Source organism: Canis lupus, chromosome 3 (assembly GCF_011100685.1).
Source record: "Canis lupus familiaris isolate Mischka breed German Shepherd chromosome 3, alternate assembly UU_Cfam_GSD_1.0, whole genome shotgun sequence".
Lineage (NCBI taxonomy): Eukaryota > Metazoa > Chordata > Mammalia > Carnivora > Canidae > Canis > Canis lupus.
Window position 1 is genome coordinate 76,339,772 of NC_049224.1, and position 23,938 is coordinate 76,363,709.

A 23,938-nucleotide genomic window follows, 5' to 3' on the forward strand; every position below is an offset into this window, starting at 1 on the left:
AACTATATTTTTAATATAAGAATGTTTTCTACCTGTTAATCTGTAGATAAGTGCCATTGATTTAGATTACAAATGTGGGAAAGTAAAATGATCGATCTTATATTTTGGAAGGCAATTAACTTTAATTTTTCTTCTCTCAATATTAGAAGTGTCCTTGGGTGGTTTTAATTTGAAAAGAAGGTGTGATCAGTGAGAGAGCTGCAGTAAAACATGTGTTATTAGTTTGTTAACTTATTTATTGTCTGTTGTGTGCCAGCTATTGATCTTAGTACTGGAAATACAGCAGTGGGAGTAAAAAGTTAAAAGACAAAGCTGTGAATCATGGAATTCAGTATGAGAACTGACAGTAAACTCATATGAGCAAAATGTCAGAAATAACAAAGGCTATGAAGAAAATAATTTTTAGAAATTAAATTTATAATATGTGTATATTAATTTATTTTCTTCTGGGGAGAGTACCATTTTAAGTATTTTGCTTATTTCATATGTATTCTAAGTACAGTTATCATAGATACTCAGATTTACTATGTTTGAATTGTATATCTACTGTAAATATGTATGTTATCACATTATGTGGCTATTACTCTATGAAGTTCCTACCTGTGATACTAGGTCTATTATCCTTATCAATGGTAATCATTTGTTTATTTGAAAATGGAGGAGGAGGGAGGTTATCATCTTCATTTATTAGCCATTAAGTATTATTAGCACACTTGAATTTCATAGGTATATAAATGAATTACACACATATTATGTTTTAGCAAGAGTGTAACCTCATTGGGAATTTTCACATCATGTTAGTTTCATAATGGCATAGGGTCTTTCTTAAGCTGAGAAATGATTAAAATAACTTTATTAGCTCTAGTGTATCCAATTTAATGTTTCTCTGGGGAAATCAGAATTTTCTTTGTGGTGTTTCTTTGAATTTAAAATCATTAAGCATTAGATTGTTTTCAACCAAATTTCATACATTAAAACTACTTTGTAACTCTGGCACAAGGTACATTAACTTGCATATTAAAGTAATAAAGCCAATGAAAGACTTTTTATGTTTTGTTTTGTTTTTAATGAGCAGAACATGGGGAAAACCTCAATTTTACCAGGATGTATAGAAGAGAAGATATCATATGCACTTACAAAATGCCTAGTGAGGGTGCTTGGGTGTCTCAGTGGCTTAAGTGTTTGCCTTCTGCTCAGGTCCTGATCCCAGGGTCCTGGGATCAAGCCCCTAGTGGGGCTCCTTGCTCAGTGAAGAGTCTGCTTCTCCCTCTCTCTCTGCCCCTCCTCCCTGCTTGTGCTATCTCCTTTTCTCTTAAATAAATAAAATCATAAAAAAAGAAAAAGAAAGAAAGAAAGAAAGAAAATGCCTAGTGATGAACAGAATGCAAGTGGTTGACTCAGAGCTTAAACAGTTGCAATTATTTTGAACTTCCTGACGTTTGTATTAAAATATGAAGGCCATTTTTTATGCTCATAGTGTCAAGGTTTGAACTTGACTGAGTTCACAAATTTTTAGAGTTTTAATTTTTTGAATTAATTATAGTAGTTTGTTTTGGGGATAAATTATGTAAAAAAAGTTCACATGCAGTTAACTTGAGTTAGCTATTAGTAATTCACTCAACTAAGAACATAATATCTCAAAAACTTAGTTTTTTTTGTTTGTTTTTATAGAAGTTGCTTATAGTTGCTTATTCTCACATTAAATAATTTATTGAGCTTTTACTAAGTTCTAGTCACCATGCAGTTAACTGTATACAGAGAATAAGACATAATCTTTGCTTTCTGGATTTTTACAGATTTTTGAGTCAGAGACAAACCCCTGAGCAGTTACATCTCAAGTGTACAAAATTCTGTGGTAGAGAGGTTTAGAAATTGGTACAGGGTGAATTTCACCCAGAGTAGGGGTGGTCATAGAGATTTTCAAGGGTAAGATGTAGTGCCTGCCATGATTAAGAGAAAACAGGAGCTAGTTAGGAGAAGAAGGGAATAGGAATTCTAGGAGGAGGAACAGTGTGTGCCCATGTATAGAGTCATGAGGGAAGTTGTCTGTTGAGGGAACTTTGTGTAGTTAAATGTGGTCAGAACCTAATGAAAGAAGAATGGGCGATAAGAGGCAAGAGGGTTAAGCTTATTTGTGTAGAGCCTGAAACATTGTAATATATACTCATGCCCTTGAGGCTGTGGGAAGGTAGTATGCAGATTTTTAAGCATGTTGGTAACACCAGCAGACGTGTATCTCAGAACAAGCTGTTATCAATGTGGAAGCAAGCTGTAGGGCTACACAAGAGAAGGGGCAGGGTGTTGTGAAAATGTAGTGAGGAATTGAGTGCAAAAAATAACAGTATATGGGATGGAAAGAAGGGGACAGTTTTGAGAGCAAGGTTATGATGAAAAATATATATGACGTGTTTTGTTTTAACATTGTGAGAAAGAAAAGTTCTGACTTATAAAGGACTGAGGAGAAGGCACTGCTATGTGATGAGATACAGGAACAAGACAAAGAACATATTGGGATTGGTAGGTGAAATAGTGAATGGGGCAGGAGACTTAATTTCTCAGATTATTTTGATTTTTCCATGACAATAGTGTGCGTGTGTGTGTTGCATGTATGTTATAAAGTATCTATATATTAAAGTGTATGTGTGTATGTTTGAAATCTTAGAAATGAAAACCTAGATGTATGTAGTAGTAGAAGTGATAAAATAGGATGCAGTCACCCAGAGAATTTTGTGGGAGAGTCAGGAAGAGTTGAGACTTGAGGATGGATTTCTGGAATCATTAGTAAATACTAGATGGCAGTATAAATAGAGAACTGGAAGAGTCATCTAGAGGAGGTGGGAGGAAAGATATGGGGATTGTGATATTGTGATGTTATGAAAGCCATGGAATTAAAATAATTTCAGCGGGGATTTATTTGGAGTGTCAAACACTGTAGTGTTTTATTCAGTGTTTACTCACTGAGTAAAAACAGAAAAGCACCTAGAAAATAGGATGTCATTGGTATATTTGATGAAGATGGTCCCAATAAAGTAGGATTGGACACAGAAGCAAGATTGTGATTCAAGGATGAACAAGAGCGTGAGATGGTAGGAAGCATAAGTACAGGAAACTCAGTGGGTTTTGGAAAGGGGAGAGACCAGAGACTTGGGAGAGGGTGGGGACAAGGTAACATTATTTTTTTGTTGTTGTTTATATCATCATTATTCCCATCACTACTCTTTATTCCTCTTCCTCTTATTCACCACTCCTCCTCTTCCTGGTAGTTTATATGGGGCACTTGATGAATCAGTAAGTTTGAAAAGGAGATGACCCTTGGGGCACTTGGGTGGCTCAGTTGGTTAAGCATATAACTCTTGATTTCAGCTCAGGTCATGATCTCAGGGTTGAAAGATCAAGCCTCATGCTGGGCTCTGTGCTCGGGGTGGAGCCTGCTTGAGATCTTGAGATTCTCTCTCTTCCTGACCCTTCCCAAAAAAAAAAAAAGGAGAGGACTCAGCTCTTCATCTTGAAGATGAAAATGTGGAATGGAAATTAATATACAAATATGAGTGCAAGAGCTTTAAAAAAAATATACCAAGATCTTCACTTTTATTGGTAAAACTGGAGACAAGCTTGAATTCTGGGAGACAGAGTGAAGATAGGGTGCTTGTGGTACCATGAAAAACTGGGGGAAGGGCTGACCAGGGGCTTGCTAACAGCTGAGGTTGAAGTACTTTGTTCATCAGGTTTGCATTTTAAATGCTAAAATTAGTGGGTGACGGAGCCTTTTCCCTCCTGATGTTAATATCAACTCTTGGTTAATGATTTTGTCTTGTTCAATATCCCAACACAAAAATTTTCTATTTCTAAGATATTAAAGTGGATTTTGATTTTTGACTTTTTTTGTTTAACTTTTTCTTAACAAAGGTTTAGGGTGCAAATATATCTATCAAAAGAATGGTGATCCTTTGCACATAAGTGAACTCCTGGAGAGTTTCAAAAAGGATGCAAGAAGCTTTAAATTGAGAGCTGGAAAGCATCAGCTTGAAGATGTGACAGGGGTGTTGAAAAATTTCCTCTCTGACATTGACGATGCACTTCTTACTAAGGAGCTCTATCCATATTGGATCTCTGCTTTAGGTAATCATATGATACCAAAGATAATAAATGCTTGCCTTCTAATTTGATAATTATTTTTAAAAATCTTTGATAATCTGAATATTGAAAGGAATGTACATAATGGCTTAGAACAGAAATTGTGCAAATATCAATATTTGTTTATATCTACCTCAAAAGAAACGTATAGTAATGATTGCTAAATAGTGTGTTAAACTAATTCTTAGTTTTCAGATTTCTTAGTGTTTGCTTTAACTTTGGAAGTGTTTCAGTCAAGTCCATGTATGCTATTAATTTCTCTTTAAGATTAAAATGAAAGATGTAAAATAGGATTGGTTTTATACCATTTCCCCATTGGTTCTTTGCCTCTATCATTTATTCTACCAATGTAGGAGTACATAACAACATTTTTAAACTCTTTCCTTCTTCATTTTCCCTTCATTAATTAAAAAAAAAAAAGCAACTTTGCTACAGTGTAAAATGATCTTAGAGAGGTAGTTTATTAAAATACTTACTGGGTTGATTCAGTAAAACTTCAATTTACATCTGTTAATTCAAAATAACTCCTTTTACAAAAGCATTACAAAAATGAAGCCTTTTAAACATGCTTTTATTTTTGTTTTTGTTTTTTTTTAAGATTTTATTTATTCATGAGAGACACAGAGAGAGAGAGGCAGAGACATAGAGAGAGAAACAGACTCAATGCAGGGAGCCCGATGTGGAACTTGATCCTGGAACTCCAGGATCATGCCCTGAGCCAAAAGGCAGATATTCAACTGTTGAGCCACCCAGGCATCCCTAAACAATACTTTTAATCTCACCTTTCTAATAGGACTATTTTCATTTTTATTATTTTGTATTATTTGTCCCCACACCTATAATTTATATATAATCCCTACTAATGAACCACAAACATTTCTCATGTATCTATAGTACTTTCAAAATGATTTTCAGTCTGCATTTTTTAATTAAAAAATTTTCATTGAACGTTTTACTATAATTTACTAATACATTTCTCACTTGTATGTTTAATATATATCATGATTTTTTGCAAAATTCACCTTTGAATTTAACTATATGATGTTTCTCTGTTGAGAAATAGGCTTTTTCAATTAAAGTATTTATTTAATCTCAATGTAAATATGATATTTTAAGAGTTTAATGTAGAAATTATGTCATAAAACATCCACAGGTGAAAAACTATCCCAAGAATGACCCATATTAGTGTCAGTAAGAGGGGAATGGGATTGTTATTAAAATAAAGCTTTTCACAATTTGCCAGTCCAGAAGCCCTTTATTTGCTTCCTGGTATTTCTCAAATCAATAGGTTCAACTCTAATCAAAAAGAAAGTTGATTGCATAATTATATGGGATATAAAATATGGAATCAGATAATATATCTCTTTAAGCCCAATTACCTTGCCACCCTTATTTTTGTCTCAAGATTTTATCATAATTTATAAATATGAAATTATTTATAGCATCTCTATAAAGGCTTCCAAATTGTCTTTATTGTAAAACCAGTTATCAAAAATTTGAGGCAAATATACTTTTGCTCAATTATCAGGTTCTGTGACAAGATGTCTTTCATGTTGTCAATCTACCAGGAGGAGGTAGTTGGTAGATAGTAGCATGTATCAAAGAGAAATGTGTTCACTTTTTACTTGCGTGTGAATTCTTTGAGAATTTACTTGGAGAAGGTTTTGGATACTAGGTCAGATAGTCTTAAAATTGTTTGCTTTTAGATCTAGCATAGCTCACCCTGACTTATCAGAAGTGCTCTGTGTTGGATCTGACAAGAATAACCTGGAACTTTCTGGATGACCTCATATTAGGAGAGATCTCTTGGGTCCTGTGCATTGAGGCAAAGAATGCCTTATGGTGTCATACCACCTATTAATATTATCTATGGTCTCTTTTTCTAAGAACACCAATAAATTGTCTGAAGTCTGTGGCTAGCTGAACAGTTCATTGTATTTTCTATATGACCTGAAATCTATCTTAAGTTTTACTTTCAAATTACTTAAGCTTTGCTTTGAAAATATCTATTTTACCCTTATTAGATTTGTGAAAATATGCTGCACTAGCATGAATTCTTGTTATAAGTGTGGTAGTACTAACTATATTTTATTAAATAAATACCACTAGGGCAGCCCGGGTGTCTCAGCGGTTTAGCGCCGCCGCCTTCAGCCCAAGGCATAATCCTGGAGACCCAGGATCGAGTCCCATGTCAGGCTCCCTGTATGGAGTCTGCTTCTCCCTCTGCCTGTGTCTCTGCCTCTTTCTCTGTGTCTCCCATGAATAAATAAATAAAATTTTAAAAAATAAATAAATAAATACATACCATTGTAGTTAGAAACTGGATGAGAAGAGAGTAACTGTTTGGATTGTATTGATTGTACTGTATTGATAATTCTTCATTCAATTCCATTATAGTCCTGTGAATATAATTTGGGTATTTTCCCCTTTTTTAGAAAGTCACCTGCTAGCACATTTAAGTCTATATGATCATGTTTACTTTTATAGACCTTATCAGCAGGCTTAATCAGTATAAAAGAGCTATCAGTTACAGTTTTAAATAGGAGTATACTTCAAACATGTACCACAGAGTTTCTACCTCCCCAGGGATCCTAATGCCCTTTATAAATGACCGTGTACTTTTAAAGAATCATTAATGTGCTGCTGGTTTTCTGTGAATAGAATAGGTAGGGCTAAGCAGAAAATCAAAAAATCTTGTTTCCAAAGGTAGTTGGGAATTGCAAAGGAATATATAAGTGCAATTCCCTTAAGTTACAAAATCAGCACAAGTTATTTATTTGAAGAATGGCCTTTAATTTCCCCTGTGACTTAGCAGGTCAGATCAGACCCTAATTACACATTTTCTAGAGTCTGGAACTTTCGGGGTTCCTGAGTCTAGTTTCTCCATATATTTGACTTCCACGGTTTGGAGAGGGGAGTATAATTCCTTCTCATCTTCCTCTCTATAACTAACTTAAGTTCTGTTAGTGACAGAGACAGAGGGTCCAGCCTCCTCTCAGTCTGTGTCAGAGTTATCAGGGCCTACACATGACTCCTTCCATTGCCCCCTTCCCTTTCCCAAGGAGTTGGAGGTGCCAGGGTTGGTAAAAGGCCTTGTACATGGATCTGCGGAGTAATGCAATTCATAGCTTTGGGATGGTTCATAGTTTTGGTAAGACTTTTATGATTTCACAAGAAAAAAAAAATCAGAAATGTCATTTTCAAATAACAGTGAAATCTTTCCATAGCCAAAGTTCAAGTAATTTTGGTTTATCTCTCAATTTTCACTGCAATTTTAGTTATAAATTGAATATATTCCTATTAGTTGAAGTTCAGTAGTTCATAAAGTGGAAAATGAAATGCAAACCTGGGTTTTGAAAGTGCTTTGTTTTTAATTAGAAAGTATTAGAATTACAGCTTATAACCATGTAATATTGATGTAAATGCTTTTCCAGAATTAAAGAAGTTCAAATGTTTATTCTGTTGAAACTTGATTAGATCACTTAGTGAAATACAGTAATGAATATTGTTTTAAAATACTGTCAAAATGCAAATATATAATCCAGACTATTAGTTTAGGCCTAAAATTGTTTTGTTTTGTTTCGTTTTTAACCTCTAGATACTCAAGAAGACAAGGAAAGAATTAAAAAGTATGGAGCATTTATACGTACTCTTCCAGGGGTCAACCGAGCAACATTGGCAGCTGTAATTGAACACCTGTACAGGTGGGTGGTTTCATGAACTTTCCTAGACGTTTCAAACATGGTATTAGATAAGTCATTATTACTTAAATTTAAAGTAGTATAGCTAACTTTCTGTATGTGACTGAGAATTTCCCATCATATCTTAAAAATGGATCAATCTACCAAAAAGCTACTAGAATTGATAAATGTATTCAGTAAGGTCATAGGATACAAAACAAAAATACAGAAATCTGTTGCATTTCTAGAGACTAATAATAAAGTAGCAGAAAGAGAAATTAAGAAAATAATTCCATACATAATTGCACCAAAAATAATAAAATACTTAGGAATAAACTTAATCAATGAGGTGAAAGAGTTATACTCCAAAAAATATAAATGTGAGACCTGAATCAATAAAAATCCTAGAATAAGACATAGTAATTTCTTTGACATTTGCCTTAGAAACATGTTTCTAGATGTCTTCTTGGGCAAGGGAAACAAAAGCAAAATTAAACTATTGGGACTACACAAAATATAATGCTTTTGTACAACAAAGGAAGCCATCAACAAAACCAGGCAGCCTACTGTTTGGGGGAAGGTATTTGCAAATGATATATCTGATAAGGAGTTAATATTCAAAGTATATAAAGAACTTCTACAAATCAATGACAGAAAAACAAATAATCTGATTAAAAATAGGCAGAGGATCTGAATAGATATTTCTTCAAAGACATACGGATGGCCAACATTACTTATCATCAGAAAAATGCAAATTAAAGCTACCATGAGATATCACCTTACACTAGTCAGAATGGCTAGTATCAAAAAGACAGAAAATAATAAGTGTTGGCAAGGATATGGAGAGGAGGGATCCCTCATGCACTGTTGATGGGGATATGATAGTGTAGCTGCTGTGGAAACAGTATGGATGTTCCTCAAAACATTAAAAATAGAACTACCATATAGTCTAGTAATTCCACCACTGGGTATTTACTTGAAGAAAGTAAAAGCACTAATTCAAAAAAATATGCACCCCTATGTTTATTGAAGTATTATTTACAATAGCCGAGTCATAGAAGCAACATTTAGTGTCCATCAATAGATGAGTGGATAAAGAAGTTAGCAAACAAACACAATGAAATACTACTCGGCCATAAAAAAAATTGAGGTTTTCATCATTTGCAATATGAATAGACTTAGAGGATGTTATAGTAAGTTAAACAATTCAGACTGAGAAAGACAAATACCATATGTTTTCACGTATATATGGAATTGAAGAAAGAAATGAACACAGAAGGGAGGCAGGGAGAAAGACCCCCCCCCCCCCAAAAAAAAAAGAAAAAAAAGCCAGATTCTTAAATACAGAGAACAACTGGTAGTTGACAGAGAGTAAGTGGATGGAAGGATGGGTGAAGAAAATGGTTTTACAATGAAATCCCCTGGGCACCTGGGTGACTCAGTGGTTGAGCTTCTTTGGCTCAGGTTATGATCCCAGGTCCTGTGATCGAGTCCCGCATCAGGCTCTCCAGCGGGACCTGCTTCTCCCTCTGCCTGTCTCTGCCTCTCTCTTTGTGTCTCTCGTGAATAAATAAATAAAATTTTAAAAGAAAAAAAAGCATACAGGAAGACAAAAAGTCTTAAGACCACCATTCCCAGCCTGAGCATCTGGATGTCCGAGTGAATGCACAGGAGTGCTGCAGGACATTTTATATTTTTTTAGGAAACACAGCAACATTGGGACAGCTTTTAATATAAAAAATTTTACCATAGGAGGAAGGATTGAGTGATTTGTCGTGTGTTGACATATAGGGGATGCTTCACATCTAAAGGGGTATAAGAGGAGGATGTGAAAGAAACATAAGTACGAGAAATGAGTAGAGGGTATTTTCTAGGAAACAGGTGTGCTAGGGGATGAGCTAGTTTGTAGTTGGCTGGCAGGTGGTTGTGAAAGGCTCAGATGGTCATGTAAAAACATTTATATTTTATTCTTTTAAGCCATAAAGAGTGATCAAATTTGTTTTGGGACAATAACCCATGAATGGGATTGATTGGGAAGAGATTAGAATAGATGCAGAGAAACTAATCCGGAAACCGTTTCCTTGGGCTTCTAATGAGAAGGCCTGTGTGAGAACGGACTCAGTGGGCTGAGTAGGAATCCTTGGGAATGATTGGGTGTGCGGCATAGAAATAAAGGAAGGGAAGGAAAAAACTGTGTAGTGTGGACTTTATGCCAGAAATTAAGGCAGCTGCAGAAATGGAAGAGAAGAGAGATGAAGAGTAGCAAAGGAGGATACTATCGCGGAAGGAAGTCTCACAAAAGGTGGGAACGTTTGATAGAGTTGTCAGAAGTTTGAGAGGTCGATTTGGATAAGGTCAGGTTGATTTAGCATTTAATTCCATTCCTGCCTCAGATAACAGATCGCTTCCTCCATGACTAACATTTACTTAATTCCATTCACCAGATATTTATTACACACTCCAGTGTGATTAAAGCAAGAGTCCCTGATGGGGAGAGATGCTTCGTTTCTAGTAACACAGGCAGACCTGCAGATAAATTTTCTAGATATTTATAATTTAGTGTGATAAAAGTACAGGAGTGGTTTTGAGAGGGATGTCCACAATTATTACACCCTCCTCTATTAACCTGCAATTCCTTTTGCATCTTATAAATCACATATGATGATTGCACTTGTTCTGTCTCTGCTAGGCAATTTGGTATTTTATTGTGAGTTTGTTACATCACCTTTTACTGTTTTTTGTAACTACTAGAATCTCTGCTTTTTATAGACAAGTGTACCTAACTTAGTCTTGTTTTATTCCTTTGGTACATTTAGTCTCCTTTTTTAGTATGTATTTTAACTTTTATAAATCTAATTATGCAATTAAGCAGGGTCCTATTATATATAGTCAGTGGCAAGTAGCATCAACAGATACATCCTTGTGTGTCATTTATAGGTGTCATCTGTGCATTTGTATCTATGTAAATTTCCTTTTATTGGGGTGAAGCCTGTAGTATTTTTTAAATGACTTTGCACTTAACATGTATGAATTGACCCTTGAACAAAGCAAGATTTAGCGGCACTGCTCCCTCACACAGTTGAAAACCCATGTATAACTTTTGACTCCCTCAAAGTTAATAATAGCCTACTGTTGACCAGAAGCCTAACCAGTAACATGTACAGCCAATTAACACGTATTGCGTATGATATATGTATTATTATATACTATATTCTTATAGTAAAGTAAGCTACAGAAAAGAAAATGTTATTAAGAAAATCATAAGGAAAACACATTTATAGTACTATACTGTATTTATGGAAAAGAATCCACATCTAAGTGGACCCACAGAGTTCAGACTGTGTTATTCAAAGGTCAGTTGTCCTTTTAAGTGATCTTCATAAGACACAAATATTGTAGCCTACTCATGGGGAGAGTTGATTCTTCTGGTCATGTCTGTTCATTGTAAAAAGTCATTCTTAGTTATATCCAAGAAAAGTATACTTGTATTTTTAAGTTGTTTGCTTTTTGAAAGATAATATTCAATTTTGAATAACTATACAAACACATGCTGCCAAATATTTTCTCACCTGATTTATTCCTTCCTGGAAAACTCAGCTCTTCCTTGAATCTTGAATTTGGAGCTCTCTCCTATACGCCTCCCAGTTCACCTCTCTTGCCTTGTTTCCGACTTACCTACGCCTCTTATCCCCTCTTTCATTTATGGTTTAGTCCCGTTAGTCATTTTCCACCATTGTGCAAGTGTATCTTAATCCTTAGCCTCAGATTGCACCATTATCTGTGACTATTTGGACATGGTGAGTCCCTCCTCCAATCAACAGACTTGCACTGCTTTATAACCTGTAGTCATATCTTCTTTTATTTTTTTCTTATGCTCTTAGCTAGACTGTAAACTACTTGGAAGAAAGAACTGTGCATTTTTCTTTAAATCACCACCATACCTGTTACGTTAGACACCTTCAGTATGTGTGTGCTAAGTAATGACAAATGGGTATTGTGACTAAAGTTCTGTGAAATTTTCATATAGACGTGTGTTGTAATGAGTTTTGCTTTTCTCTAACAGGGTTCAGAAGTGCTCAGAAATCAATCATATGAATGCGCATAATTTGGCCTTGGTCTTTTCATCCTGTTTGTTTCAAACTAAGGGACAAACTAGTGAAGAAGTGAATGTAATCGAGGACTTAATTAACAATTATGTTGAGATATTTGAGGTAAATATTTTATATCCTGCCCTTGTTAAAATAGTTTTGATGTTACTGTTGAAAAAAATATTTATATATTTTAGGATGTTTATAATCACGTTTTTATGAATGTCTAAAAATAAGGGATAGTTATATGATCTTTAATATATTAGGTACAACTAGCCTTTTAAGCTATAGCCATTTATTTAATTTTGGCTGTTTTTAAAGCCATGTGGTGGTGTCTTTTGTACAGAATATTTCTACTTACGGTGATTCTGTGGCTTTTTTCCCTTGTCAGTATATGTATGCATTAAGTGTATCTAGACTTTCACAAATTTAGTAATAAATACCAGGCTGATAAATTCTGCAATTGAATCCATTTTAGTGTTTTCTTTTTATAGTGTCTGAATTAGAAGTGAATAAAATCCTGATATAATATCCTGTGGTTTTTTACTAAGTTAACAGTTTTAATTATTTGACTTTCAGTTTGCTATTTTATGAAGTCAATATATTCATGTTTCATCAGAAAACTGTCAGAATGAGGATGATTTCTTAGTTGAAAGAAGTAAAAATAGAGGAAATAAGCCCAGGGTTTGAATATGGGGGTGGGGGAGAATTTAAGGGATCTGGATCAAAGCTCCAGTTTCATCACTTGATTACCACTGGCATCTTAATTACCACTGTCAGAGTACTAACTTTTGGGGCCCTCTGTTAAATGGTGTTGTATAAGACTTCTTGTTTTCCAGGGTTATGGCTATGTTAGTTGAAATCAAGTGGGCTAATGTAATAGGTTATTATTTTTTAAAGATTTTATTTATTCATGTGAGAGAGAGAGAGAGAGAGAGGCAGAGACACAGGCAGAGGGCGAAGCAGGCTCCATGTAGGGAGCCCGACGTGGGACTTGATCCTGGGTCTCCAGGATCACGCCCTGGGCTGAAGGCAGGCGCTAAACTGCTGAGCCACCCGGGCTTCCCTGTAATAGGTTATTATATGTAGGCTTACCTTCTTTTAGTAAGTGATCACAAGATTCCTAAAGGGAAAAAAACTATTTTAGGAAAATAAAAACAAGCATTTTGTATCTTATTTTATATAGGAATGGACACCAAAATTGTTGGATTCTCTTTGCTCTTTGATCTCTTTTTTCTTTCTATATGTGTCCACTGTTTTTGATCAACAGCAGCTTCTTTGCAATAATTGTGATGCTGAGAAATGAAAGAATTAGGAACAAAAATAACATGTGGCTTTACATGCTCTCTTTATTTTCTATTTTTTGTACTGTTACCTGAATAAAAAAAAATAATGGTTATCTTTGTAGTTTTGCTAACTCTAACCTTACGTGGTGGATATTTCATATGCACTTAATGAGGATTTCAGTTTGAGGCATGAGTCCTGTCTCTCAACTTACATAAATATTGTAGCGAATCATTTGTTAGCCCCTTTGCTTATTAAGTTGCTTAGTGATACAGCTTCCATTGATGGAATCCACAGCTTGAAGTAATATCATCAGAAAATGCTCTGAATTTTATGAAGCTCTGTCATGTTGACTTTATTTCTGTCCTACTATATGGGCCTGTGCTGATTAAAATGGCCATTCTCATTTATTTTTAAATTGTTGGTCTTTAAATTCCTGAAGAGTTATGTGAGGACGAGTACCATCACTCCTTGTATTTTATTAGAATGTCCCAAATTATATTTTAAACAGGTTAAAGAAGACCAAGTCAAACAAATGGACATAGAAAATAGCTTTATTACCAAGTGGAAAGACACTCAAGTGAGTAGAAATAGTTAGATCTCCAAAGAATTAAAAACAAAACAAAAAAATTAAATTAAAACAACAAAAAAAACCAAAAAACTTCTATTGTAAGTAAAGATGTTTCTTGTATTTATTTTCAAGTTCCTGTTTGAAGCAAAATAAAAGTAATGGGGGAAAAAGAACCTAGATAAAATAGTTGTGTAATTCTGCAGCATGTTGCTTATATGCAAAATGCCAAAGTATGTTAATGTAAATTTTTCAAAATACAGAGGGAAAAATCATTATTAATCATATCAGTGCCCTTTATAAAATCAATTTTTAGTTACAAATGCGCTATTAAAAATGCCAGTGGATTTCAAAGGAAGCATTTAAAGCCAAAGAAATACCAGAGTAAATTGAAAATTCAGCTCTATAATGATTCTTTCCATTATGATTTTGAAAATATAAATTATTTCCTTTATGCTTTTGCTCTGCATGCTCTCAGATGATTATATTAGTGGAATGTTTCTAATGTCATCTTTGTCACATACGCTGATTTATGTCTTAAATTGACTATTTTCTAAATCTTCTTTTGCTTTCCTGAGTCACATTATATATATTAAATTTGTGTGTTCAGGTTGCCCTGCAGTTTTCTAGTGTACCTTGCCTTGTTTGATGAACATTCACTGGATTGTCTTAAAATTCATATTTAATCTTCTAATCACTAGGAATTGTAGTGGATTCAGGACACCAATGTAAATAATATCAATGGGTCAAATATATTCTTTTTATAGATATACACAGGGAATGAGGTAAATGCTAACTTATTAGTCAAACTCTAAATTTACCTTATTCCTGATATCAGAGAAGTCATTGGAGGTACCATTCCATATGAAGCCGGGGAGTAAAGGCTTCCATTCTAGTGCTCGAGATCCCTGAGTACTAGTACCGTGATATCCTACTTACCTAAGAAAGCTTCTCCTCTATTTTGACCTTAAGTAAGAAATGCAGCCTCCAGAGGAGTTAACACTAAAAAAAATCTGACTTACCAGTTCTCTTGAATTACTGCTTTTTGGGGAGTTTCAGTATTGAAATAAAGTGTTGTGTGAGCCCAAAGGATAATCTTTGGCAGCATTACCTATGTTGTTATTAGATGAAGTATGAGTGTCCTCCTGCATTTTTATCTTTTGTATTCATACTACAACAATGAAATGAGTCTTGGCTGCTTTTTAATTAAGTACAAGTCAGTAAATAGAAGAAAAGAATTGTCTATAAAATAGAGTAATTGGACAAGAAAAGTAGAGGACTTCGGAGAAACCTGTTCTTTTGCTTGTGTTTTTCTCTAATGCATTCAAAACTCTGCTATGGTGTATTTTTTTGACAGCCTCCATGTCTTCTCCCTGTTTGAATTTCGTAGCTATTCTTGTTTTGGCTTCTCTTTATGAGTCCTTTGTGTTTGCGTTTTTAATTTTTAAAATGTGTCCTTCCTGGAGAGCTGTTTATGCAAACACAGTGAAAAGTAGAAATGTCAACTGTATCTTTTCTTCCCTTGAATTTTTGTGTAGCATATCGAAAGTGAGGAAGAAAAATTAGAAATAAGCTATTCTAAGTCGGTAGAGCCAGAATAATGAAGAACACTTCCTCAAAGTACATTTTTAATGTTTTCCTCACTAATTTGTTCATCAGGTTTTATTTTTAGGCAAATTTAACTTCAGAATGATTGTTTCTCCAATATGATCATTTTTTTTTTAGTTGGGAGATATTATTTCTAAGTGGTTACATAACTTGAGGCAATTTCTGAAAAAAGCTATCCCCAATTTTTTCATAGATTTATTTGATTCTTCGTTAATCTTTTCCACATTATGCTGTCGATATACATAGTGATAGTTTATGGTTTTTGTTTTCTGGATTTTCTCTTCTTCACTAAATGTCTCCTGGGTTATCATAGTGACCCAAATATTAGAACGGTAAATGGTTGGCTGAAGATAATTAAAATAAAAATTTATCTTCTTCATCTACTTTATTCTATCACTTCACTTTTTTTTTTTTTTTTTGGCTAAATACACTTTCTCTATTTTTAGTTTTAATATAGCTCCAACCTAATTTATCCTCAAGTTTCAATTTTTCACATACCTCTTTGAAAATTTAGCAACACCTATTTCCCCTTTTAATTATTGATATGATACCCACACTGTAGATTAGAGGGCAATTACATATGGATCATTTTCACTTCTCATTTTGCCTATCCTATTAATATACATAGTGATGGCTCTTATAATTTCTGTTGTTGAAGTCAGCATATTCTCATTGTAGCCAGATGCATTATTTTACTAAGAATAATGACTATTTTAGGACATTAAACTCTTGACTAAGAGATAAAAAAAATTGCACTGTAATTATATCATTTGTGTAGATTCCTTGTCAACCACATCTGGAAAAATGGGTATCATGCTATTGACAGGCTCATTCAACTACTTTGAAATATTTAGCAATAGGACTAGGATTTTCTGTCTTAAGTGTCATACTTATATTTGCTGTTTTCACATCTGCCCCTTTCTAGGTTTCCCAGGCTGGAGATTTACTAATTGAAGTCTATGTAGAAAAGAAGGAACCTGACTGCAGTATTATAATTCGGGTGAGTCCTCAAGGTGGATGTAAACTTTTGGAAATTGCAAGTATTAGTATTCAGTAATTAGGTATCTTGAATTTTCCATTATTTTTTTGTATTTTTATCTGTCCAGTTCAAAGGACTGATTGATAGGATTGACTTTTTATTCCAATATCCTCCAGAAATTCCATGTTTTAGTCATTTGGAAAGAGAACATCTTAGATGCTCTAGGTTATGGCTAGGAGTTTCTGTAGGTTCTAGAAAATAACCTGATCTCAAATTTTGTTCCTCTTACTCTGAGTTGAAATTGTTTCACCTGTAAAATGGGGAAAAATTAGAGTATTTACATTTTATCATTGATGTGAGTCTTCACTAAAATACTGCATTACAAAACAGTAAGTTGCTTGGCACATAAGTGTTTAATAAATAATTAATACCACTAGTCCTGTATTATTTTTATTATTTATTTTATTATTTATTTCAGTTGGTCATTACCTCAGCCCCAGGGGGTAGGTGAAGCAAGTAATGTCTCAAGTTTACATGAAAAACTGGGAATTAAAAGTATTAAGGCCAACACACACTGGGGTCATCCCATTTCTGACCTCATGGTCATCATACTGATTTGTATATTCCTTAGAGTAATAATTCCCAAAGCATGCTTTCCACTCTTGTGTTCTAGACTTCCTGTCTTTCAATTTACTTGAATATTGGAAATTCTTCTCTGTTTTAGGAATATGATACTTTTTTTTTTTTTTTATCGTGAATTAAAGTATCCTCCTTATGGGGTCATATCCTGTACTTAGTCTGCCTGAGGGAGAGTAACAGTGATAATTCAGATTCCTGCTTAGTTAAGACTACATTCTTGGGATGAGGAAAACATTCTGCTATCTAAAGTCTAAGATTTATTTATCTATCTATCTATCTATCTATCTATTTATTTATTATAGTCACACAGAGAGAGAGAGAGAGAGAGAGAGAGGCAGAGACACAGGCAGAAGGAGAAGCAGGCTCCATGCACTGGGAGCCCGACGTGGGATTCGATCCCGGGTCTCCAGGATCGCGCCCTGGGCCAAAGGCAGGCGCCAAACCACTGCGCCACCCAGGGATCCCCTAAAGTCTAAGATTTAAAAAAAGTTTTATGTATTTCTGGACTTTAGTTTTGTTAAATACATTGTAATTATTAATCTGTACTTTTTAATTGATTACATATTAAGTCTGTGTAGCACTGGTCATTAACTCACTGAGAACATAGAGTGAACTACTGTAATCATAAGTTTTGTCCCTAAGAGGGCAGGAACCTTGACCACATCAAATTTCTTATGCTGATGGTGGTATGTTGGTAATAGGGGACACAAGGAAGTAGTACATACAGTCAGCACAGGTTCATCAGTAACTAGAAGAGGTATTCAGAGCACATGACCTAACTCCCTCTACACACAAACTCTCTAATAGCTCATTTTAACTTTGTCCTACTTAAAAGACCATAACACAAGCTATTACAATTGAACAAATTTCTTACTTATTTTAAGTGTATGCCCATAAAGGACTGTCTAGTTTCACTTATAACAACTCCCAAATTCTCTTTAAAAACAACGAAAACATATAAAAATAATCATTAACATTTGCTTCATGCTTAAGACTTTAGAAAACTCTTCAGTTATATTTATTTCAGTTGGTCATTACCTCAGCCCCAGGGGGTAGGTGAAGCAAGTAATGTCTCAAGTTTACATGAAAACAAACTGGGAATTAAAAGTATTAAGGCCAACACAAACCGGGGTCATCCCATTTCTAACCTCATGGTCATCATACTGATTTGTATATTCCTTAGAGTAATAATTCCCAAAGCATGCTTTTTGTAGTTCTAGTAGTTCTAGGAATTTTTTTTGTCCTTGGGAGTCTTCTGGGACAAGGAATGGAGTTCTGTTTCTCCATTCCTATGTCAACCTGAGTCACTCCCTGCTGACTCTTTCACAGTTTGGTTTCTCCGTAATTTATTATTTTAAGAAAGGGTTATGCTTCGGGACACCTGGGTGGCTCAGTGGTTGAGCATCTGCCTTTGGCTCAGGTCATGATCCCTGGGTCCTTTGATGGAGTCCCACATCAGGTTCCCCACAGGGAGCCTGCTTCTCCCCCTGCCTGTATCTCTGCCTCTCTCTCTCTCTCTCTCTCACGAATAAATAAATAAATAAAATATTTTTAAAAAAGAAACAAAGAAAGGGTTATGCTTCTTAAAAAAAAAAAAAAAAAAGTGAGGGATCCCTGGGTGGCTCAGCAGTTTAGTGCCTGCCTTTGGCCCAGGGCATGATCCTGGAGTCCTGGGATCAAGTCCCACATCAGGCTCCTTGCATGGAGCCTGCTTCTTCCTCTGCCACTGTCTCTGCCTCTTTCTCTCTGTGTCTCTCATGAATAAATAAATAAAATCTTTTAAAAAAATGTTAAAGCTATTCAGATGAACATCATTGAAATGATTCATCTAATATTTCTGTTACTTAAAGTTTTCTGATTTTCCCAGATAGAGGTTTTTTTAAATTCTTTTTAAGATTATATTTCATTGGACTTTTAAAAATAGAAACCAGTGTACTTTATTGTATCATTAATATATTCCACTATACATTCCACAAAGTCCAGGAGATAGATTGTAGGAGTTAACTGTAACAAAAAGTGTTTTGTTTCTTATATGTGTGTAATATGCTTGTGGTCAAGAATGGACAGGAGAAATGGTAATGAGCACATTCTTTTTTGAAGAAACTTTTAAAGAGATAACATACTTTACTGAAATTATACAAAGTAGGTTGCAGTTGCAATATCCTAATGTTTAAAACATCTTCTGTTTGTTTAACATTATAACTAAATTCATACTGAGAAAAGCCAGCTTGCTTTTGTCCAGTATGCATTTAAGATTGGCAGAAACAGAAGAAAGAAGAAACAAATCAAAAATCCCAAAACTCCCTGAAGAAGATGGTGTTGCTTATGCCATGGCCTGAGGCTGTGGGACTCTTGTGGAGCTGGCCCCAAGGCTGGCACTGCACACTCTGCCCTCTGCCCTGCAGTCCTGGCTCCAGCATGCTTTGGTAGCCCACCATCTGTCACTTGGCAGGCAGGGCACACCACAGACCACTGAAACCCTGGGGCTTTTTGGCATAGTAGACAGCAGTCGATTGTGTGTAATTCAGGGCCCAGACTGAACAAACCAAACCACTTTGAACTCTTGATTATTGAACTGATGAATGAAAATTGTTAGTCCTGGAATACCACTGGATTCATTGTCTGGTGAAGGTCTTTCTGCGTATGACTAGGTATAGTCTTCCCTCCTTGAGTGAGCTAATTAATCACTAAGCAAGAAAAAAAAATTCTTCCTGATGTCTATATTATAGTATCTTTTTTTTTGCACTCATATTAAAATATTTTATGGAGAAGATCTGAACAGGCTGTGTTTTCTATGTGCTTAGAGAAGCTAGGTAAGCATACTAAGTAAGAAACTTGGAGCACTGTAAGTTGGTAGATGGGGTGAGAGCACTACTGGCTCTGTCATTAGTTGACTTCTGTGTCTGACATTCCTTCTGAAGAAACTTTACCTCTCTCGTAGATATCTCCAGTGATGGAAGCAGAGGAATTAACTAATGATATATTAGCAATAAAAAATATAATTCCTACGAAAGGCGATATCTGGGCCACATTTGAAGTCATTGAAAATGAAGAGCTAGGTAAGTGATTTTCATGCTAAGATTCTTAACTTCCTTACAGTGCGAAGAAGTACTATTTTTGTGACAAGTCATTACAGACATTTTATGCTTTTTAAAGATTAATATCTCATTTTGAATTCCCTTCTGCCTCGGTGCGTGTGTTAGTATGTTATTGCCCCTTGAGGTTGCCCTCCTATGATTTTACTCATCTCAACAGTTAGATTATTTAATTGACTATAAAAATATAGTGCAAAGCATTAGGTGCTATGTTGCTGCTTTACGAAATAGGCCTTTGTTTATAAGGACAAGCGGTTTGATTTGTAACAATATTCTAAATGGCCACCCACCTCATTCCGATATGTTACCCTTTTAACAAAAACAAAGAATGTTCATTTAAAAGATGATTTGTTATTTTAAAAGACAATTTGTGTTAAGCCTAGTGGAAGCTTCTTTTTTGGGTTTTCCCCTTTCATCTGTCTTTAGTGGAGTGAATCAGATATTTGTCATCTTTTATCTCAGACGTGGAAGGATAAAGGGAGCTTTGAAAACACCTTGACTACCCCAGTAGTCAAATGCTGAATAAGCTTTACATTCTAATGACACCATTTGGTGGTTAAAGACCTGTAGGAAAAAAAAAAAAAAAAGATGCAGAATATCTTTGTACCTTGACCATCTGTCTAGCTGATACCTCCTAAGGTCTTGGGACCCTTTCAAGTATACTTGTCAAACCGCCAAAAGTAGTCTTGCCACCTGCAAGCTCAAGATAGAAATTGAAATTCAACGTTAAAATACCCCATCGTGTATTATTAGGAGTGTTGCAGTCAGTGTTAGAAGGAAATGGGATGTCAGATACTTTGTCTTTTTGTTAGTTCATCTTGATGTTTTCATACCAAGCATGAAAACATGGTTCTTTAAAAATCTAATTTGTATTAAAAAGTAATTTTATACTATTCATTGTGAGGAGTCAGTGGCTCCCATGTTTTAGTGTTGGTTCACACTGTGTCTCCCCATATTCAGTCATCCCCATGTACAGAAAGTGCTCCAGCAGATGAGCACTGCGGCCCACTACTTCTAAGCTCAGGTGAGCTTAGAAGCTCACCCTCTTTGCTTCAGGTTTTGTTTTTTTGTTTTGTTTTGTTTTGTTTTGTTTTTTTCCTCTCTGTAGCCTTTATTGTTAATGGCCATTCCCTTTCCCTTTCCCTTTGAAGGTCTTCAATGTTTTTGATGCTGTGTGGTTTCTCCTCCTGGCCCTCTCACTGTTTTATCTTATTTGTCACTTCTTCTTCTGTCTATCCCCTACGTGGTAGATTTCTGCTGACTCCATCTCCTTTGCTATCTTTTCTCACTTTACATGTTCTTTATAGACAATCCCCTCTTCCTCTGTGCTTGCCCAACCTGGAGGAGCTGGGGTTTTCCCACTGTACCTTTACTCGCCCCCATCTGGCCTGCCTGTTGACCTCCTTTAAAACCCATACTAAAGGTTCCATTGCACTTTGTCTTATCTTTTCTTATAGTGCCTATCATGTGGGTTTATGTTTGTCTCTTGATGAGAACTCCTTAGAAGGAAAGAGGGGCTTTCTTTCTTTTGTCTTTAGTGTCTGGCATAGTCCCTTGTACATAGTTGCCATGCAATTAAAGTCTACTGGTGAAGCACAGTTTTGCATTACTATAGGTATATGGGTGGTATAGTCTTTTGATTTTTGTTGCTGCTTCATTTTAAGGAAAGGGGGTATAGGTTACTAGATTCATCATAATTGTGAGTAAAAGATAACTGTCAGTATTACTGCCAAAAGTATCTTTCTGAATCACAAATAAGATCATATTGTTCCACCCTTTAAGGGTTTAAAACCCTTCGTTATTTTTTCATTGCCCATCCTTCAAGATCCAGTTCAAATAACCCTTCTTCCATGTTGATGTTTAGATGAACATAGTTTTCACTGAGCTTTTTCTGATTATTTGTTTATTGATCTATAATACTGCATATTATCAGACTAGTAGAATAGTAATGTATATACATCTGATTCTGTCCTAGACCATATGTTTTTTAGGACATTTACCACATTTTTTTAGACATTTACCATATTTTTTTAGACCTTTATATCTGTCACTATCTCTAATATAGTGCATTGGTGTGGAACATTTCCTACAAATATCTTGTTAACTAAGGTGGAACAAAAAATAGATGCATTCTGGACTTGAGTGACTTGGACTGTGATTAGCTCTATCAAAATGTGAAAGGTACATGCAAAGTGACTCCTGCTTACAAATTAGGAATCACTAGGAGATAGATCTCAAGGCCCTGGTTAGTTCTTAGATAGCTGATTGTTTCCTAAATGCTTCTGTTTCTGTTGTTTTTATTAGGATATCCTCAGCAAAATCATGAATCATGGATTTGGGGGTAGCCAGCCTCTCCCTACTGCCCTTAATCTCTCAGGAATTGAGTCAAAGCATTTCCCTGTGTCACATCATTGGAGCTCTGTGCCTTTGGGCATTGGTGCTCCTGACTGAAGGAGCAAGCAGAATGAAGGAGGATAGGAAGGAAGTATAATATATAGCTAGAAGAGAGATTGCAGTGTATCTGGAAACATCATTATTAGACTTTTCTTGGGAAATGAGATCTCTCTTGCTTCCTCTGAAAATGAGTATCAATTTGCATATGACAATCAGTTCATCACAAATGTAAGACTCTATTGAGTTTTTACTTGTTGTTCCTTCTCTCCAATTAAAAAAGTTATCTTGATGAAAATATAAAAAGACGTAGGAGACCTCAAGTTGTTTCAATTCGTGACTATCTAAATATATAACCAAAGGAACACCCCATGCACACCAAGAAAATACATTTGATGGAGTTAAGAATTCAGATTTGGCATGGTTTTAATATTTGGTCAACTTTTTAAGTAGAATTCTCCAGAAGAGGAAACTAAGATCATTTTTACTGCTTCTAAGGGACCAGTGCTAAGAAAGCATCAGAGGGGCCTATGATTTTGCTGGCTTCTGAAGCAGATGGGAACCTGTGCACTCCACCTGACCTTCTGAAATGTTAAAAGCTTTATTTCTAGTAACATGCAGGGAAGATAAAGTGAAATATAAAAAGAAGATAAAAGTGAAGGCGTTGGTAGTCACAAGATTGTAGTTGATAGGAAGAATGTCAGCAAGGAATTGCCGCTTTTTCAAATGTAAGTATAAATCCCCAAGTAACAAAGTAACCAAAAATAAATCAATAGGTAAATAGGTAAATAAGTGAACCAGAAGTGCTGGATTTTAATATCATATCCATTGCCCCTTTTTATAATAAATATTTTGTAATGTTCCCTTTACTCTTTGAGATAAGCTATTATACTTTTTAAGAAATTAATATGCTTCCCTAATTATATAAAAATAAGAGGAAAATATGTATTATATAAATGCTCAGATACTCCTATATGGTTCAGGATAATGAAAATAGATTTGTAAACCTATAAATGGAATTACCATAGATGTGACAACTAATAATGCAGACACATGTTGATTAGTGACTCATGTATCATTACATCATTATTGTCATTGGTGAAATGGTGTCTTAGTCCATTCAGACCACTATAACCAATCTGTAGATGGGGGCTTATAAATAGTAGAAATTATTTTTCACAGTATAGTTCTGAAGGTTAGGAAATTTCACAAAATCAAGGTGACAGCAGATTCAGTGTCTGGTGATGGCCTGCTTTCAGCTTCATAGAGGGCTGTCTTTGCTCGCTCACATGGTGGAGGGAGCTCTTTGGGGTCTCTCTTATTTTACAAAATCCCATTCATGAGGGTTCTGTGCTCATGACCTCCAAAAGGCCCTGTCTACTAATACCATCACATTGGGGATTAGGTTCCAACAGACAAAGAGTGATCTTATTTTGCTAATATGGTAGTCAGATTGATGGAAAAATGTGTCT

At 35.1% G+C, this 23,938-nt stretch overlaps 1 protein-coding gene across 9 annotated transcripts in view; it reads left to right on the forward strand.

Annotated features, from left to right (window-relative positions):
- Positions 1–23,938, forward strand: part of ARAP2 (ArfGAP with RhoGAP domain, ankyrin repeat and PH domain 2) — a 190,719-nt gene that overhangs the window by 119,846 nt on the left and 46,935 nt on the right. For 8 of the 9 annotated variants that reach the window (XM_038533515.1, XM_038533511.1, XM_038533510.1 and 5 more), the window contains 6 exons: positions 3,907–4,119; positions 7,733–7,838; positions 11,878–12,025; positions 13,698–13,766; positions 16,288–16,362; positions 19,922–20,039. In XM_038533515.1, coding sequence (XP_038389443.1) covers positions 3,907–4,119; positions 7,733–7,838; positions 11,878–12,025; positions 13,698–13,766; positions 16,288–16,362; positions 19,922–20,039 — 729 coding nt within the window. The remainder of the gene's footprint in view (positions 1–3,906; positions 4,120–7,732; positions 7,839–11,877; positions 12,026–13,697; positions 13,767–16,287; positions 16,363–19,921; positions 20,040–23,938) is intronic. The other variant, XM_038533517.1, reaches the window with a different exon arrangement.